Source organism: Histoplasma capsulatum, assembly GCF_000150115.1.
Source record: "Histoplasma capsulatum G186AR genomic scaffold supercont2.2, whole genome shotgun sequence".
Taxonomy (NCBI): Eukaryota; Fungi; Ascomycota; class Eurotiomycetes; order Onygenales; family Ajellomycetaceae; genus Histoplasma; species Histoplasma capsulatum.
This window is the reverse complement of record NW_025544802.1, coordinates 2,525,670-2,544,462: the sequence shown is the minus strand read 5'-3', so window position 1 is coordinate 2,544,462 and position 18,793 is coordinate 2,525,670. Positions and strand designations below refer to the sequence as shown.

The window sequence follows — 18,793 nt, the reverse complement described above, 5'->3', positions numbered from 1 at the left end:
CATTACCTAACGCCTTTCCTCCCAATCAAGGCACCAAGACAATCGTAGAATGTATATTGAAACAGCCTCCAAATCACTGTGCAGGAGATTGATACGCCTTTCTGAAAAGCGCACCAAGTACATCATTCCCTGTAGTTGTTGGCGGTTGCGGTGGAGCAGCCGGCGGAGTCGGCCAATCTTGGCCTCCCTGCGGCTGCTGTTGCTGCTGTTGCTGCTGTTGCTGGTGGAGCTGTTGCTGTGCTAACTGTGACTCTGAATCGACTGTTCGTAACTGGGGACTATGGACCTTGACACTCCACTCATCATCTTGTTTTCTCTGCTGCCCAAACAACTCTTTCAGCGAAATCTGTCGGCCCATGGGTACACCACCCTGATATAACCCCTGGTCTCCATGACCCTGGGCGTCACCCTGATTCCGCTCCGCGGTAACCCTCTCTAGTGCAAATCTCCTACTCTCCCCACCATGTACGGCACACTCCTTAATAATCTGCGCATTCAAAGCCCTAGTCTCCGCCGTAGAGCTGGGTGGGGGCTCCGAGAAGATCCACAGCCCATAAATAACTGACTGGCGGCCGTCTGCCGCCTTGATCGTAGTGGCGCCAGGCTCCGCGCCCGTCGACGCGACCTTCAAAATGACATATTCATCCGTAATTTCCACATCATCGCCGTCCGCAAGATTGGCTTCGAAATTCTGCATGCCACGCCGGTTCAGGACCAGCACGCTATAGCGCTCCTCGCCCAGCTCGCCCTGGGTCAGCTGGCAGACGAACATGGTGCCTTCAATTCCGCTCTTCTCCCACAGCTGCGTTGTAGCGCTGAAATTGTAGACTACGGCGTACGGGGCTAGGGAGAGGATGGAGAGGATGTCTGGATAGTGGCGCCGGAGGACAGCCAAGTTCAGCTCCTCGTTCGTGCGCGTTGGGGGTTTCGGCTGTGGAGAGTCAGTGGCTATAGACGTGGAGCCATTAGCAGTAATCTGGGTGTCTGAGATGTAGTTATTTTGAATATCTGATTCGTAGTCGGAGGGCTGGGCGAGGTTTGAGGGATTGCGGTTGTGGGAAGATCGGTGGGAAGGTTGTTGAGGATTGCTGTTGGACACGTTATTGCGCCGGTTTTGACCGCGCCTGAGAGTCATGGCTGTGGCTGCTGTGTTATGATATTGTATAACAGATATATTGCTGTTGGGGGAAGGGAAAGCGACGGTGGAGAGCGTTGACGTTGGGGGGTTGAGGCTGGTGACAACTTTCGGGCGGGCCAAAAGCTCGGCGCCGTCAATGACGTGTGCATGAACAATCAACAATCCTTACACATATACCAATCCTTCATTACCCTTCGTTTTTCCTGCAGCGAAATGTGATTCCAATTGATATGCCCTGAATTCATTTGTTCCTCCCGGGTCTTCATCTAATAGCAGGACGAAAGTTTATTTAGCCACCAACTTGGCACAGCAGCCTAAGAAGCATCCAGCTGACCAGTTGGCACAAGGACACAAGGGCTGGTGGACATATATATTTGTCTCCACCTGCTCGATGTATCAACGTTCTTTATTTCTGCCACCATGAGGAGGAGATAAACGAGGCTGGGGCTTTGAAATATCTAGTCATCCTCAAACTGTTATCTACCTCCCGCAAACCATGGCCAGCGGTGGTTCCCGCAACCCCGCTGTCAACTCCGCAGACCTGCCAGGCGCTTTCCCCGACACCCTTGACAACTATGACGGAGATGACTCCCAATACTCTGGTCTCCGGTCTATCTCTCAAGCTCTCAAAGCCAGGAGATCTGAATATATCCGCCCGCATAAACTCCACGTGAAAATTGGGACGTGGAATGTCGCCGCCATACCTGGGACAGAGGACGACTTAACGTATTGGTTCGTTAAGCGATCTGGACGATCGTCGAATCCACAGCATAATGTTTCTGGCGGTAGGATGGATAATATACATGCGGGGTTAGGGTATATGAAGAACGGCCGTAAGCACTCTGGCGAGGCGGGAAGCTGGGTTGACCAGCAATTAGCGGGGGGTGGTTTTGCGCAGTTGGCAGCCGGTAACCCTTCTTCCTCTGGAACTGGGGCTGCGGGTGCAGATGACATTGATATTTATGTGCTGGGGCTACAAGAAATTGTGGATGTTTCATCTCCGTCAGAGTCACTGAAGCCGTTTGTCGACTCCGCGCCGTCCGATCGATGGAAGGAAGCGGTTCAAAATGCGTTACCCCCGGGATACAAATTGGTAGCGTCACAACAACTGGTAGGACTGCTTTTACTGGTCTTCGCATCTCCATTGGTGGCGCCAACCATATCTTCTGTTAGTTCTGTGGGTGTGGGCACGGGGCTGATGGGGTACATGGGAAATAAAGGCGGAGTAGCTACGCGGATAGTTGTGGGAGGAACAACTCGACTCGTCTTTATCAATTGCCACTTAGCAGCTGGTGCAGACAAGGGGAGTTTAGATAGGAGGAACTGGGATGTTTCGCAGATTATTAGCCGCGCTAAATTCGACCCTATAGATGCCGAAGAGGATATCCTTGAGGACTACGGTAACACGATCGGGGATGAGGACTTTGCGTTTTGGTTTGGTGACCTCAATTATCGACTGGACGATATACCTGGAGATGATATACGCCGCCTACTACATTTGCATACGGGAAATACGTTTGGCGCTATGAGGTCTCCTTGGATTCCTGATGAGAATATGCCACTTTCCCCTTCATCACAAAGCAGCGATGGCGATGGCCATGCTTACTCTGGCCAACTGCCAATACACCAGATGTCAAATCCAGGATCTCCTAAGCCGCCTATATCCCTGGAGGACAATTGTATCGTGGAACCGCTTCTTGATCCAACATCTCTTGAGACTACCCTTTCCTCTCTACTCCCTCATGACCAACTTCACAGACAACAGCGTACCGGGAAAGCACTTCAAGATGGTTGGAGAGAGGGAGATATTTCATTTCTGCCAACCTACAAATACGACATTGGAACCACAGGCACATTTGACTCGAGTGAAAAACAACGTGGGCCAAGTTGGTGCGATCGAATCCTATTTCGAACACGGCGTGATCGTTTAGAATATAAACGGAAGGTTAAAGAGGCTGAGGAAGCAAAGAAAAGAGACGAGGAAATGAAGGCTCTTGGTCTAGGACTGGGAGCGGAAGAAGATAACATTCTTTTTGACTACGATCCGGACTTAGATGGCGCCAACGATTATAACGATCAAGAAGATGTGGGGGATTCTACAACTCCTTCTTGTGATGGCCAGGCGGAACCGAAAGACACGATCCAGATGCTTTATTATACATCACATCAAGAGATCGTGTCATCCGACCATAAGCCATTGGATGCGGAATTTATCCTCAGTTTTGATGCCGTCGACCCGGAGCTGAAGGCTAAAATCCATCAGGAAGTTGTTCGGGAAATAGACAAAGCAGAAAACGAGGGTCGCCCGGGGGTGACAATTGTTGTAGAAAATCAACCAGAGAATAATATGGGAGACAACGAAACGACTTCCGTTGCAAATGATCCGAATGCTGTCAACTTCGGTCAAGTACGATACGATGTTCCCGTGTCGCGAAACTTGACTATTGCAAATACAAGTGGAGCCCCGGCGATGTTGAATTTTCATTATCGGCCTTCAGGCAAAGGGGGCGAAGGAAGTTCGACTCCTTCCTGGTTTCATATTCGGGTGGATGCATATCCTGATGGTGATGGCCAACATCCAAAAGATCACCAGGAGTACACGCTACAGCCTGGTGAAACGATGAATGTACAGCTAATTCTATGTATATACGACATTAACTATGTCCGAGATCTAAATAAAGGGAGGGCGAAAATCGAGGACGTATTAGTTTTACAGCTCACTAACGGGAGGGACTACTTCATCCCGGTATACGCTTGCTGGCTTCCGACATGTTTTGGCTTCTCTCTAGATGAGCTTACGCGGATGCCTGAAAATGGGGCTCGACACCTGGATATCAACGGTCAATCGTTACTCTCAAGCGAAAGTCGTGAAGACGAAGGTAGCCGCGTATCAGCTCCTCGCGAACTGTTCAGATTGACAGACGCGATAGCTGAGCTTACCGAGCGAGCTGTCGTGGAGTGGGGAAAGCTTGGGGATAAAAATTACGAAACCGATCCACCGCCGTGGGATTCTGAGATAACAGGATGGCCGTTCGAAGAGAAAACATGGGCCTTGACAGATAATCACGAACGATATCACCTGCTTTCCTGCACCCGAGATGCCCTGGACACTAATGCGTCTCTTTCATCCGTATTTCCCCCTGAGCTCCCATGCCAATATAAGGTCGAACTCCTCTCAGAGACGCTCCTAGCATTTCTCAAATCAATTCATGGAGGCATAATCACCGCTCCACTCTGGCGCGAATTAGAACTGCTGCTAATAAGCAACGAAAAGTCCAAATCCCCATCACTATCTTCTGAACAGTCCCAATCACGAATCCTCGAAGTCCTCTCCTCCTCCCCTGTCCACAGCGTCTCTTTCACCTTCCTCACCTTCATGCTAAATCGTATCATCAACAAAATTGCCCCTCCCTCAACTACCGTCGCCCAATCAACAACGGAATCCCCGATCACGCCCCTGAACGGCCGGTCGATGTCGGAAACCTCCCTTTCCGAGTCCCTCTCATCAACACCAGCTTCTCCCACTTCAGTCACCTCAAGTTCTGCAACCGCACCCTCTCCCACATTCTCCCCAACCAGTGGTGTTCTAGCTAGAGCCTTTTCTATCCGCCGAGGGAAAACGCTCAGCCGTGCAATGCCCAGTGGGACCTACACAGACGCTTCCTCCACCGCTATTCCCGCGACAGGAACGCAGACTACGACCGCGGCTGCAAGGCGTCAAGCGGTCCACAAGGCGTTTACGAATATATTTGCAGATGCAATCTTCTCTAACGAGATCCCGCGACCGGAGAAGGATAAAGAGAGGCGATTGTGGGAGGACAGACGGAGGCGGGTATTGGAGTCGTTTTTGGAGTGATCCTAGCTTCCTTGTTTCCCCTTTTTATTTCCATTCCACTCCCTTTTCTTCTTTTCTTGCTTCTTTTTGGGTGAATGGTGAATTGCGGTGGTTCTTTTAATAATCTCATATACATATTTATATTCTTCATGTTTATAGCTACCTCTGTTTCCATGTTCATTCATTTTTTTATCTTAATTTTTAATTCTTGTTCACTTTTATTCATTTATTATTTGGTCCCCCCCTCCTTTCCCCCCCGACTTCATCACATAGTCGCTACTGCTCAATGTGCCTTCCTTGGTGACCCTTCTAGATATATACATCTATCCGTCGCGAGACGGTTCTGACCTGGTTAGAGAATAATACATCCCACAATGCCGCATATACAATGCCGCATATTCCATATATACATGTCCACCCCATCATCCCCACACGAAATAACCCACAACCTCTCCCCCGGATGCAGATGCAGCAGACAGAGATGGACCTTCCGGAGGTAATCTTGACCCAGCACCCTGGTTCGGGTGGTGCGGGCGCTTTTCCTATTTAGGTTTAGTTCCCGACACTTACCACCAACTGGAAAAAGGATAGTTAACAAACAATATCAAGCATCTTCCCTGGCAATTTGCAAACGAAAATTATGAGTCTCAAGTATGGCTGGATCTACGCCGTATATATGTGTGTGGACTCGACATGGGTATAGAAGGAAAAGGCTCTTTTAAAATTAACGGGAGCAAAATCCGTGTCTGTTCGGGAAACAGCTTCCAGCCCCTGTCCCGGCGAGTAGGAGTGGTGGGAGCGCTACGGAGGGTGTAAAGAAGGGAGGAGGAAATGGGAAACAACTCAGAGAGAGGGCTGAGGGCTCCTTTTTTATTTTTTATTTTTTTTTCCCTTCCACATGTGTCTTAAATTTATCTTCTTTATATAGAATACGCGCGGTATTGCTCAGTTTTGAAAATTGCGGTGGGTGATGTTTGACTGAAAGAATATCGGTTCTCAACAGAGGCAGGTAGTGGGGTCCGGTTGTGGAACAAATTGCCATTTCCCCTGTTGGCCCCGGATCATTTGTTCATCCACTTTCCTGGAATCCACAGCAGTAAGGACTTGGGGAAAGAATGGAAACAGCAAAATTGGAGAAGGTAGACAAACCCTGGCACCAAGGCGGGGAAAGAGTAGAAATGCTGCTGATTAGAATCAGGGGTGTTGCTGACTGAGGTTAGGACACAGTTAGTTAGTCAGTTATCAATAAAATAGCAAGTCATCATTGTAATCATTCCAGTAGCAAGCGAAGTAACCTAGCGGAGATTGACAAGGCCCAAATTTTCGAGACAATCAGGATGAGAGAAATTCAAGAAAACAGGTCCGATACCCATACCCATACCCACACCCCCATACACCACAAAAATTATTCGACTTGGATATTTCCCCCATGGTTAAACTCCACCGACCTGCCCTACCTTCCCTGCCTGCCCGAGTACCTGCGCGCCCATCGCACGAACAAAGGATGGAATGAGTAGGGTCCAAGGCTATCGCGACTGGTAAGGGGAAACCAACGTGAAATAGGAAATTATGAAAAAAACTAGGAATAGGGATTACAAAGTAGATACAAAACAAAATCAAAAGAAAAAAAAAGAAAAAATAGCATAAAAAAAAGCAGAAAAAAGAATAATTCCAATCCAATCCAGAATTCCAGCACAAAAATGAAAATCCAAAATATAATCGGAAATAGGAAAAAAGAATAAAAAAAAAAATACCTCGATGCTCCGCCCATTCCTGTCCAGCCGTCCAAAAATCGAACAAAATCAACAATAAAAATGGGGCACAGGTGCAAGATCAAATCAAATCGCAAGACATGCACATACCACCCGAAAATCAGAAACCTAACTGAACCCTTCACATGCCCCCGTTCTTTTTCAGAAGGAAAAAGGGAAAAGTAGAAAACAAAAAAAAAGAGATAAGAACATGTCCTAGAAAAGAAGCTTCCCAAGCCAAAATTCGACCCAAGACATAAGAAATCGAAAATCAACTCAGCCAAGGAAAACTACCACAAAAGGAAAAGTTATCGCCATCCATGATTTTCCTCCTTTTTTTCATTCGCCCCTACCACAAAACCCCGTAACATCGGAGGGGAAAGAAATACGACATGAGGGGACAGGGAAAAACGATTTTGTTCCAAGCGTATCCCCAACGCCGGCAAACCCCCCCCGGGAAATACAAGCAACAATCCACTGTTTCATTCCCGAATCGCGCGCCAACCCACCCCAGAAGCAAAAGCAGAAACAGAATTAAAACAAAACAAGAGGAGCAAATGAAGTTGAAACGCCGCTGGGCCTGCAAAGCGCAAAAAAAACAGGAAATGTCGTGGACGACGTGATTTTCTTGTCTTTCCTTTCCTTTTCCCCCTTTCCCTTTTTTTCTTTTTTTCTTTTTCTTTTTTTTGGGGGGGGGGGAGAAGGGGGTGTACTTTCTCCCCCTTGATAAATGCCTAGTTTTCCACTTATCTAGCCCCAGACAGACGCCTGGACACCCAACGAATTCTTCGATCGCCAAACGCCGCTTCCATTGCCCCAGCCCAGACCGACATGGCCAGATGATTCATTCACTCCCGAGCCAGAGGCCGGGGCAATTGTTGAGGTTGAAGGGTTGGATGCAGAAGAAGTAGACCGCTCGTTCCCACTTCCGTTCCCGTTCCCATTGCCGCTCGTGTTTGTATTGTTGTTCGCTGCCTCATTTGGAGAGAAGCCATAGCCCAAGGGAGAGGGAAGTGGAGTAGTTGAGCGCTTGTTCAAAGCTGCATTAACTGCTTGGCTGCTCGCAGATTGCTGCACGGTAGGGCGAGAGCCGATGGGCCCAACAGATGGGACATTTTGTTTCGAACCAAGCTGGCGAGAAGAGACGGACTCGTCGCCAGGGGAGGCGGACGCATGCGGCTGCTGCTGCTGGCCGGGGTTGGTGTCAAAAATACCGTATGACGTCGGTCTGGAGCTAGGGGAGGCATTGCTGTTGGTTGGTGACAGGGATTGAGGAACCGCAGGAGATGGTCTGGCGTTCGCTCCCTGTGTAGGTTGGGGAACATTTTCGGAGTTACCTTGCCCCTGGGTTTGGCCAAGGCCAAAAGGATCTACACCACGAGGGGAAGGGCCTCGTACGCCGGCTGCAGCGGTTGTGGCGCTGCCAGAGGTTTGGTTTTCCTGGCGAGAGTTGTGATGCTCCTCTCCCATGCCACCATTAGGATAGAAATCAGGACTACCATTGCCATACAAAGCACGGCGTTGGCGTGCAATCCATTCGCGTCGACTTTCTTCGCTCATCGCAGCGGGACTCATGGAACGATCGGATTTGTTTCCAGACATTTCGGAGGAAAGGCCTTTTTCCAAATGGAAATCCACGTTAAGATACAAGTACAAACATTTGAACATATAGAATTTGGCGGAAAGAAGAAAAGAAGAAGTAAGAGGGAATCGTATAGAATGCAAGATAGTAATGATAACACATATTTGGTCCGAAGAAAAAGGGAATCAGGATACGACAAAACAATGAAATCAAGGAATAAAAAGAAAAAACAAATAGCAACGCTCGTCACGTACGATGGATCTGCTGCTGATGGTGATATTTGCGGAGTTCTCCCTCACGCTGCGCTGCCATACGTCGTTTCGCCTGCATCATCTGCTCTACTTCGTTTGGACGGCCCTGGTAACGTTGGGCAGCATAGAAACCTTGTACGTTGGATGCTGAGTGAGGCCGGAGTGATTCGTAGTCTCCGATGGCGCTATGGCGTTGGGGCATTACATTCATCATGCGAGGATCTTTGAAGCAAATTTTAGGATACGAGAACCAAAAGGAGAGGGTCTTTCTTTTCCGGGGTGTGCTGATGAAACATACCATAATCCGGGTAGGGACGGCTCATCATCAGAGGTACAGAGTCCCGACGAGGAATAGCATTAAACAATTTCCCGCTCTTCACAAGGTTGTCGATGGCGCGATCCACCTCTTCTTGCCTATCAGTATGTGGTTGTTGCAAAAAGAAGGCAAAGGGTTTTGCCAAGCTTATGTAATGTTGTCCCAGCTACGTGGAAGAAAAAAAAAAAATTCCATACCGTCAAACTGCGACGAGAAAGCAGCTGCATCGTCACGCTGAGAGGTAGAGCTGGTGCCTATAATCAGGAATTAATTGTGTTAGAAGGTCATCTTCCATCCTATCCATCCTAACACCAGCGTGGATGAGCACTAACCTGACCGCGACGGAGGAGCCGGTTGCTCCCAGGATGTTTGGCGCAGGGGAGCCTGCCAACTTTGGGGTTCGTAATACGCCATATTACCGATCCAGAATGGCTCTCAATATACACGGGCCAACGACTTGCGTAGGCTTATAGGATGGGCCGGTAAAGCGGGATACGTCGAGAAAAGGGAATGTACGTCCGCTCGGGAGGTATTGTCACCTCTTTCTCAGACCTAAGAAATAACAAAGCAGGTGGTAAGTATTAAGATACAAATAGTGATATAAGATTACAAAACACAACAAACGATAGATGGAGGGCATTATGGGATAAGGTAGAATTTGAGTAGACTGAACGATATAGGTGGTCGAGGGGTGCGAGAGGAAGGATAGTAGATGTGTATTTGATTATTGCACCGGGTCTTCCAGGGCACTTCACTTCACTCAAAAACTTCCACGTCTTTGGGGTAGCCAGGTAGATTTGCATGAAAAAAATGAAATGCCGCTTGCATTGGATAGTGATGGAGGTGAGTGGTGCGGTAAAGAGAGAAGGCAGCTTGAATAAAAAAGGGAGAGTCAAGGGAAATGGCACCCCGGGCCATACTCACAGTACATACAAAATGAGTGTGACACGACGATGTAGAATAGGTGTTCCCTTGAGTCGATGATGGGGGAAGCGGAGCCAAGAGCGGATAGGCAGAAATTAACCCCTTGCCGTAACGAGGAAGGGAGGGGGAAAAAGGAGAGTGTGCGAGAAAGGGAGGAGAGGAAGAAGGAGAGGCGAAGGGAAGGCAGATGACTCGAGAGTGGTTGAGCACGCTGGGGAGGATGACGATGATAGAACGAGTGAGAGGAGAAGGAGAGGAGAGAGGAGCGAGGAGAAGAGAGGTTGAGAAGGAGAGTGAGCAGTGAGGAGTGAGACCTGAACGTGAGGGCAAGAAAAAAAAGGCGACACAAAATAAAGCAGCGCCTGACAGAAAAGGGAAAGGCGGCTGCGGTAATCGGTCCTTAGCGGCGGCGCTGGTCGGGTTGGCGATGGGCGCCTGCACCATTCTTCCATTATTTCCTGCTGTCAGGTTACAACGCTCTCGTGCGAGGAGTGCTCCGGGTATCAGGGTTCTTCCGCCCTTCAATTCTCATGGATAATTCATTCCGGCTGGGCTGGTGCAGATCGAGGATCGAGCGAACCTCCAAAAGTTTATTGGTGAAACCTAAACACGCTTTGCTTTCTTCCCTTGGAGCCATAACCTGCCCCAGCAAAGCCCAGCAACAGCAACAAGCTCCTCTTCGCTCCTTGCCCCTCCATGCTAAGCTCTCTCCCTCTGCATGAACCGAAGGGCATCCAACCCCAGACCCCTTAGGCGGGCCCTTCCGTCGACCCGTGAACGCATCGAGTTGCGTTTATAATAACCATACTAGTCCTCTACCCCATCGCTTGTTTATCCACCCAATGATACTAGTTAGCTGAACAGCTATGCATCTCCTTATACATTCTGGATCCCAATAAAAGGGAATAAGGGGAATAAATAAAGGAATACTACGCCACATTGGGAAAAAAAAAGTTAAATAATTCCTGAAGAATCAGGCTGGAATATCCTACCAACGACACGATCCTGGGCCACTAAGTACACCATTTACCTTGTCGGAAACTGCTGACGTACAGTATTGTACACGCATTGTCCCGACTAACTAACTATCAGAGCGTCGTACGCTGCTTGACGTAGAAACAATAATAGTAAGGCCAGGGACTCAGCGGAGTTGGTATGCAGTTTGGCAACCAACTTTATTTCCCTTTCAAGTTTCCCATTCTATCTTGTAGGAATGGAAAAGATGGATTAAAAATTTTTTGGTTTATTGCCTGGACTCAGATCCCATTTTCTTTTCTTTTCTTTTTATTTGCTCTCTTCTTCAGAATTACGTAGAGAGTTGCGTCTGAAATCCTGCTCACTCATGTACGTTAGGCTATCTTTTTTTCTGCACAGGTCTAGGCTTTTGTCCCTGTTATGCCTTGATGGGCTTTTGGATAATAATATCCTTATTGAATCAAAGAGAGAGAAGAAGTGAAATAAACGAAAGGGAAAAAAAAGCTGCTGCTGAAAACAGGAAGAGTACCTGTTAATTTTTTTTTATATACCGCATGTATATTGCGTTGACATTCTCTCTCGGAGAAGAGTGAAAATACGAGCACGAATATTTATAATGACAGATACGCATCCAGATCCGCTATATGGATTTTCCATGACCACTGCGGGTAAAACAGATGAACAACAGAACTGAATATTTCTTGAATGCAAGAAAAGAGAGGTCACCAGAGACCGCTGAATACTATTTTGCATACAAGGAAATACTATACTCCCTTCTAAAAAATTCTCATAAAAGCCTCCAGATAAAACATAGAATGAACGAAGGCACAGACCCCTCCTACGTCCTATGCCCCTCAACGTCATTATGCCAATCATCATACATAATTAACAACCCCTTCCCCGTCCGTGGAATGGGCAGTGATGCCCATCCCTCCACTGTGCCCCCATTAAGCAGCTGCTTGGATATCGACAGCCATGTTAACACATGCTTTTCTGAGACGGACGAATTTGTCATTTGATGTACGGGTTGATAGCCTTGCTGTTGTTCCAGAGATGCAACTTGAAGAGGCCCGCATGGTATTTGATGGGCCATCCACGTCTCTGACAAGCGATTAAGGGAGCGACTATATCGGTTTTGACAACGTACTTCCTAGCGGAAAAAGGAGGGGATGAGTGCAAATAATTTTGTTGGATATGTATTTTATTCCTCTTCATTTTTGCTTGCGGTGCAACTGTGGGAGGCAGGTGATGGTAATGGTCTCAGGCGCCGACCCTGGGATGTAACCTGAATACGATGGAGAACAAACCAAGGCTTCCGAATCTCTCCTACTCGTATGTCGTTATTTCTGGGAGGCACACGCCAGGTCCGGCCTGTTCGTAGTTCTGCTCTGCCGTTCCATTCCCGCTAGGATGGACTGTAGCCTTGCTTGTATAGGTTGTTATTTTTGGATTGGAGTTCTTGCAGGCAGGAGAACTAGGCCTGTGCTAGCTATTATTACCAACGGGCAAAACCTGGAGACCCTAGAGCAATAAATTTCAGCCCGCGACGAACTGATCCAACCCGTGAAAGTCTATGAAAGATAACATAACTTGGAGATATAATAGCAGGGTGACAGGCAAGGGCTTCAACAAGATATGATGTAGCACCAGTCAGAAGTAAGGATGATTTATCGGGCTCAGTTCCATCGGACGGGATATCGGGATAGTTGCCCTCGTAAAACATACATGGTGTAGACCTTCGATTTCAACATAGCCCTGACAATTTGGGAAATTTTTGTGTCGTATTCTGTCATCAATGTTCAGTTCTCAAACCTGACCGGCCATCAAAGGCCGTTCTGCAGAAGATGCGGCTTTTGGGCTCTCTAGTTAAATTGTTATGAACAAGTCTCATGCTTTTTTTTTTTTTTTTTAAACGCCATATTTAGATGGAGGATTTGCACATGTTTATTATTGTTAGGATGAGATCCACCAGATGCTGTACTCAGAAGATGGAGAGATATTTCTGCTGACGATTTCTAACCTGCAAAGCCATTCCAGAAGAACGGCCCTAGGGCAGGGAAGAAAATTTGTTCTCAGAGTATCTGGTGATAAAGAACCATCGGGAAAGTTCATAAACACGGCTCTGAAGGCCAGAAGCGGAAGCCGTTGGGGGGACAACGATTCACAGTTGCTGCGCACGTCAACCATCCTGGTACAGTCTGCCGGCGGGAATGGAATCGCCAGGCGCACAGGACCGAAGCCCCCCGACCGCCAGCATCAAGGTGCTTCAAGTCTGAATCTTTCTTGGTGGCTTGGCTTGCTCTATGAGACGAAAAACTGGGTTGCTGGTGATCTGCATCAAGGCCCCCAGTATTCAAAAGATACATATACGCCGTATGTCCCCTGAATCTACCCCGTATAGTTAGCTCACATCCAAACATTTCCCAACACTCAAGAGAAAAAAAAGATGATAAAGCCAGAGGGAAATGCTAGCTGAGTCTAGATTTAGTACTAGGACTCGCTCACTGTGGAATGGAAAAGAACGCAGCACATACATACTGATTTATTCAAAGATTAAAATCACTATCAGAGAAAGGCCGAGAAAAGGCCGAGAGCGCCTCCAAAAAATATAATTGAAAAATAGGTTTTTTTAATGCGAGAAAAAACAACTGTTTCTTGATTAATTCGTGAATGTGAAATCAAGACTGTTGGAATCCTCTTTTTCTTTGGCGTTGTCATCATCGCCTTCATGAAAGCTGGAACAAACACACGCCGACAGTGGTTGGATCACCGGCCACTAAGTTATGAACTAGGGATGCTGGCAAAATGAAGTAACTAGGTATGATCCAACGATATGGAGTATCCATTTCGATTCAAAGAAAAATTTGGAAGATATTGGCAAATAATGATGTGGTGTTTATAGTACTATTTCGATGTTAGGTAGAGGGGACAATCCAATCCCTTCAACAGTTGAGGTGGTTCTCTTGGCCATAATATTGACCTGCTCCTCTCCTAACTTCTAAGCCTATCAACCTGACCTGCAAGGAATATACTGCACGTCTCTGTCATATCATCACCCCCATGTTAAGCCATGCTTTCACTCAAGACAGGGCGCAATTTGCATGAGATCCTCAGACAAGAACGCCTGAAATATGAGATGTCTCGCGCCCAGTAGGATGTTCGCCTGGAGGAGTTACAGCACATCAAGGCTGTCGTTCAACATGTTTAGTGTCCAATAACGATGGTAAACCCTTGCTGCGTCCCTGGCTGTGATGGCACATGCATGCAAGCCAAGAGCATTCATCCCACTGATATTAAACCGCGGGCGAGTCTAGCGCCATGGACGACTTCGTGGCAAGGCTGTGGGAGCCTGCTCGACTTCCATCTTTGTTTCTCGAGTGAAACCCGCCTTCGGGGGAGAAAGTTGTTGACTTGATTTGGAGCAAATTCGAAAGTACTGACGGTGTTGGGGCTAATATCGAGGAAGAGACGTCCGAAAAGATGATCGTGGATATCACTGAAAAGAGTGAGAAGCTGGTCTCCCACTGTTTGTCGCAGATGTTAACTTAAAAAACAGTTGGCGATGTTCTATCAAAGCGGAGGTCTATGTTGGAGGTAGAATTGCGCCAGGTAAGTTCGGCTTTCTTCGCAGCCACATAAACTAAATAACTTACGCAGCGGCTTTTCTCCTGCAACTCACTAACTTCGCCGAAAACAGCAGCCCCTCAATTCTGTTCGTATCGCGTCAGTATCGCCTTCGTCTGCCTGTCAACCAATTTTCACTTCCGATCTCGCTAATACAATTAAGTACTATAGTTTTGCCGGTAAACAGGAAGATTGCAACCGATGGGTAAACGAGAACCCAGCCATTATCGCAAGGCTTCCAATTCCTCTTCAGTTTTGGGTCACTTCCACGAAGGACTTAAATGGATGCTCAAATGCCATATACAACCATCATGATGACGGAACACTTGCAAGTCTCGGTAAGAGCTCCTACCCGAAACAATCCCACTCATTCGCTCGAACCATAAGTTAACTATCGGTAGATACATGGTCTTGTTTCAAGCTTAAAGAAGCAATTAGCAAGAATGAATATGTGTGGCATCAAATGACGATGTTCATCAGATGGAGACCGAAAGAACAAAATACGTTTATCTTTTGTTCAGACCTCTCTGAATCGTTGCAAAAGGCATTGAACCATCGCATTTCTGGCATCGACCCAAGTGACCCGTATACTTGGCATGCTGTTTTTTTAGACGAACTTAGGGAGTGCTACGATGATTGTGTTTGGAAACTCAGACATCTAGTCCGTGAAGCTGAGAAGGTGCCAATTAACATTTTGCTTTTATTTTCTTTCATCTTCATCATTTTCCTTTTTAAACTAATGTCATGCAGTTTCGAGATGTGTATCAACCCATGGGGCCCGATTTCCCAAAACTGCACGATATTGCAAGACATGTGATCCACTCAAATGAGACTCTTGACGTCGCAATAGAGACAATTGACAGCATTCTTCACGAACATGAGCTACTTATCTCACGTGAAGGAAGCACTGGCTCTCACAAAATACAAAAAATAAGTGCAGAGGATGTTACACGACGACTGTACTATCATTCCAGGGAAATTCGTGCTATTAAAGCACGATCCGCATCGCTATATGATCGACTACAGAATGAAATTAACCTGGTTCGAATTTCCTTTGCCGGGCCGTTACGGTGGTGATAATTGCTAACTTCAATTCATCTCGACGCAGGGATTCAACTCGTCTCACAAACTGACACAGCCGCAATGAAAATCATATCCGCGGTAGGCTTGGTTTTCCTCCCTGGAACATTCATATCAGTAAGTCCCACCGGTACCTATGTTTGGTTATGTTCAACCGTTTAACATTGAGTACCACAGACACTGTTTGGTATGAACTTCTTTAATTTCTCCGTTGATGAAAATACGGGGAAACAAACCTTTGCCATGTCGCATAAATTCTGGATTTACTGGGCAATATCGCTCCCGGTAACTGCAGCAGTGATACTGGCTTGGGTCATTTATGATCGCTCTTACTTGATAACCGAAACTCTCCAACCACTGTGGGTAAAATACATGGAGAAATTTTACTCGTTGTTTAGAAGGAGAAAAGTTAAACAGGTTAATTCAAGTTCGCCGTCGTAACGCAGACAAAATTGAAATTCCGCCTCTCTATGGCCTCTGGGTGAGAAATAGGAGCGAGCAAATTTGTTCAACGTTGGGCGTCGATCGGCACAAATTGCATCAATGGCATCAATCTGGACAACAGTGAAACAGATTTGCCTCAGATGTACGATAAGGAATGTCATGATTTTTGAAACCAAAAAGAAGCATTTGAAGTCGGATAATATTATTATACGAAAACACCATGGCCAGGGACGATCTATAATGACTGTGAGATACATGAAAGCGAATATTTCTGTTCGGTTTTCCTTTCTTATGGTTTTCGATGGCAGCAGGAGTCCGCTTAATTTTCTGCTTTTTTGAGGATCATATTTTCTAATTTTGATGCGTTTTTGGACATCACATCTATCGTTAGGGTTAACTAAACATTTATCTGTTATCTAATAATCCCTAGGTTTTTCGACGTTTCTAAACCGTGTATCTCCGGGCTTGGACTCCATAAAGTGGTTATTTTTAAGTCTACCTGGGTGGTTACGCTGCTTCATTCGCTCACATTTTGCCTGTTCGCTTGATCATAGCGTTCTCCAGTGATGCAATATCACAATATCACAGGACCCTCGATCTCTGAAATGCAAAGCCTTGCTCCCATTCAGAGAGGCGGTGTTGGGTGAACTTCGATCTGTGAATATTCCTAAATCCCTTTCGTTGAACCCGGCTTATATTCACAATCCTTCATCGAGCAGTGAGATGAACCGTTCGTGAATATGGAGTCCCCTTTAAATACAAATTTCCTCGTTAGCTATCATCCAGCAAGACACGGCTACCCACCCTATTTTTACAAGTATTACTATCCTACGTTGTTGCCAGAAATTTTAACACAGCTACTACTACTACTACTACTATGGACTCTGATTTGTTGCCAAAACTGGTTTAAGAAATATACTAACTCACTTACGATGGGGACCATCAATAACCTTATTAATTTTCGTTTATCTGCAACTGATGAGCAATATTCCATGATTATTCATAACTCGAAATGTGACTGACAGAAATCTATAGAGCTATCAAAAAATAGTCCAGGATGGCCGCGAAATGCAAAGCTAAGAAACAATATGAAAAGAGATCCAAAATTTCTTGGAAACCACCCAACAATGCTCCTTGAGTGGATTAAAACACAGAGATCCTTTTCGCAAGTTCCTTCTACATATTGTGGATCTCTGCCTGGCCATTGTTATTTGCATGATGTGTCTGTCGACGTGAGGGAAGTCCTTTAGGTCGTCCGCTGGATGCGCGTCAGGATGACAAATGCAAAGACTATCCTATACAGGGTGCACTAATTGCCGCCTTCAAATCCGATGTGGACAATTTACGACCTAAAAATGACGGGGTTGTCCATGATATGATTTCTCCTTGCGAGGATACGCTGAATTTAATTTAAATATAGGAAGCCAAAGCTGCTGTCCCTTTCCAGAGAGATATCACCAAGACCTCCCTTGAAAACGCAGTGGATACTTTGTGGTTGAATATCCTGAACGTGTACTTTTATCGAAACGGTTTTATGCCCTAGTTACTTACCACTCTCAGGAGACAGTAGCATGCGGGAGAATATTTGATTATGTACATGAATTATTCTGGGCTTTGTGATCAGAATGCTTGGTGAGATGCGGCCATTGATCAACTGAGGTACTATCTCAAGATTTTTCTTAATTCTCCCAAAAATCGAATAGGAAATCATCTGGAATTGTGGAATAACATTGCTAACGTGTTTCAATATTTAAGTGTTTAGCAGTTACCTAGCCTATCGCGCTCGCATATATACGACAATATATATTAAGGAATCGATATATTCCAATACGTTCCGAGGATCTAGCAGGTTCGAATGCCACAGGCTCCGACAGCCTCACTCCTTGGGTTCAAATTATGAGTTATTGAAACTCTCTAGAGGCCGTCAAACCGCAAGTTTTAAGCTCAATGTGCGGCGGGAGCCGGTCTACTTGACATCGTTGATCACGAGCGTGTCGTCTGGAGCTTCATCGACCACCGTGTTATCATTTGCGGAAATTTGATATCTGCTTGTACTGGATTGGACTGGTTTATAATTTTGTTCATTTCGAACAATATCATCCAATCGAAGTTCGACAGCCTCCCTATGGGAGCATTATGCGCCCTGTTGCTCACACGCCTTACACAGCTACTCGTCCTCAAAGCTGAAATACCCCCTTCCAGTTCTTTATCCAAATTATATGCGCGATCGATATCCTGTTGGGGCAGTCGGTATCTTACAGAGCAACGCAACGATACAAACAGGAGACCAAAGTGGACCAGCTCTTGAAAACCTAAACACGCTCCTTGTGGTCCAGCTGGTGCTCCTCCTGAGAGCATGAGAGATGGCATTGATTTCCAGGGGTTCCGCCGGACTAGTAACCACACCGATTTTATTCTGCGTATATCTGCAAGGTCCCGGAAAATATAAAGAACTCGAGTCGATGCGGCGTCGTTTCGTAAAAGATATTAATGCCTATTATTTATTCGAACGGAACAGAGTGGATGGGGACCTCCCCAATGCCTCGCGGCGCCGGCTGGCCCGGGCGGCCGCAGGGAGGCCCCCCTAAGGGAAAAGTTGCTGCTGCTGCCCATGTCCCCGCTACTGCTCGCGTTGTCGCGCCACCCCCATCCCCCTCCCCCGATATTCTTGCAGTCCTCCACTGAATTGAGGCCGCTCAAGAAAATATAAGCAAGAAGATTGCGAACGTAGCAGAGCATATGAGGGAAATAGCGGAATATATCGCAAGGAATTTACGAACGCTGCCTCGAGTCAGTCGATCCGAAATTCCCAGCCTGCAGCGAGCGTCCACAACGACAACATACACCTACATTTCCCGCTCGTGATAACCCAG

General features: G+C 46.7%; 5 protein-coding genes across 5 annotated transcripts; 3 read left to right on the top strand and 2 right to left on the bottom strand.

Moving 5' to 3' along the window:
* Positions 1–73: 73 nt before the first annotated feature.
* On the bottom strand, positions 74–1,135 carry HCBG_02052 (uncharacterized protein; the record flags this gene model as incomplete). The annotated part of the gene is made up of 1 exon (XM_045429101.1): positions 74–1,135. The coding sequence occupies one exon, from the start codon at positions 1,133–1,135 to the stop codon at positions 74–76; it is 1,062 nt and encodes a 353-aa protein (XP_045290887.1).
* A 499-nt stretch (positions 1,136–1,634) lies between these two features.
* Positions 1,635–4,994, top strand: HCBG_02051 (phosphatase; the record flags this gene model as incomplete). Its single annotated transcript, XM_045429100.1, has 1 exon — positions 1,635–4,994. One exon carries the CDS (start codon positions 1,635–1,637, stop codon positions 4,992–4,994), a length of 3,360 nt encoding a protein of 1,119 aa, XP_045290886.1.
* A 2,426-nt stretch (positions 4,995–7,420) lies between these two features.
* On the bottom strand, positions 7,421–10,042 carry HCBG_02050 (uncharacterized protein; the record flags this gene model as incomplete). Its single annotated transcript, XM_045429099.1, has 6 exons — positions 7,421–8,340; positions 8,561–8,779; positions 8,856–8,963; positions 9,071–9,127; positions 9,206–9,425; positions 9,798–10,042. 5 exons carry the CDS (start codon positions 9,285–9,287, stop codon positions 7,475–7,477), a joined length of 1,332 nt encoding a protein of 443 aa, XP_045290885.1.
* A 2,392-nt stretch (positions 10,043–12,434) lies between these two features.
* Positions 12,435–13,388, top strand: HCBG_02049 (uncharacterized protein; the record flags this gene model as incomplete). The annotated part of the gene is made up of 3 exons (XM_045429098.1): positions 12,435–12,502; positions 12,810–13,145; positions 13,325–13,388. 3 exons carry the CDS (start codon positions 12,435–12,437, stop codon positions 13,386–13,388), a joined length of 468 nt encoding a protein of 155 aa, XP_045290884.1.
* Positions 13,389–13,842: 454 nt separating this feature from the next.
* On the top strand, positions 13,843–15,543 carry HCBG_02048 (uncharacterized protein; the record flags this gene model as incomplete). The annotated part of the gene is made up of 7 exons (XM_045429097.1): positions 13,843–13,922; positions 14,195–14,298; positions 14,329–14,381; positions 14,470–14,734; positions 14,798–15,075; positions 15,147–15,437; positions 15,505–15,543. 7 exons carry the CDS (start codon positions 13,843–13,845, stop codon positions 15,541–15,543), a joined length of 1,110 nt encoding a protein of 369 aa, XP_045290883.1.
* Positions 15,544–18,793: the final 3,250 nt, after the last annotated feature.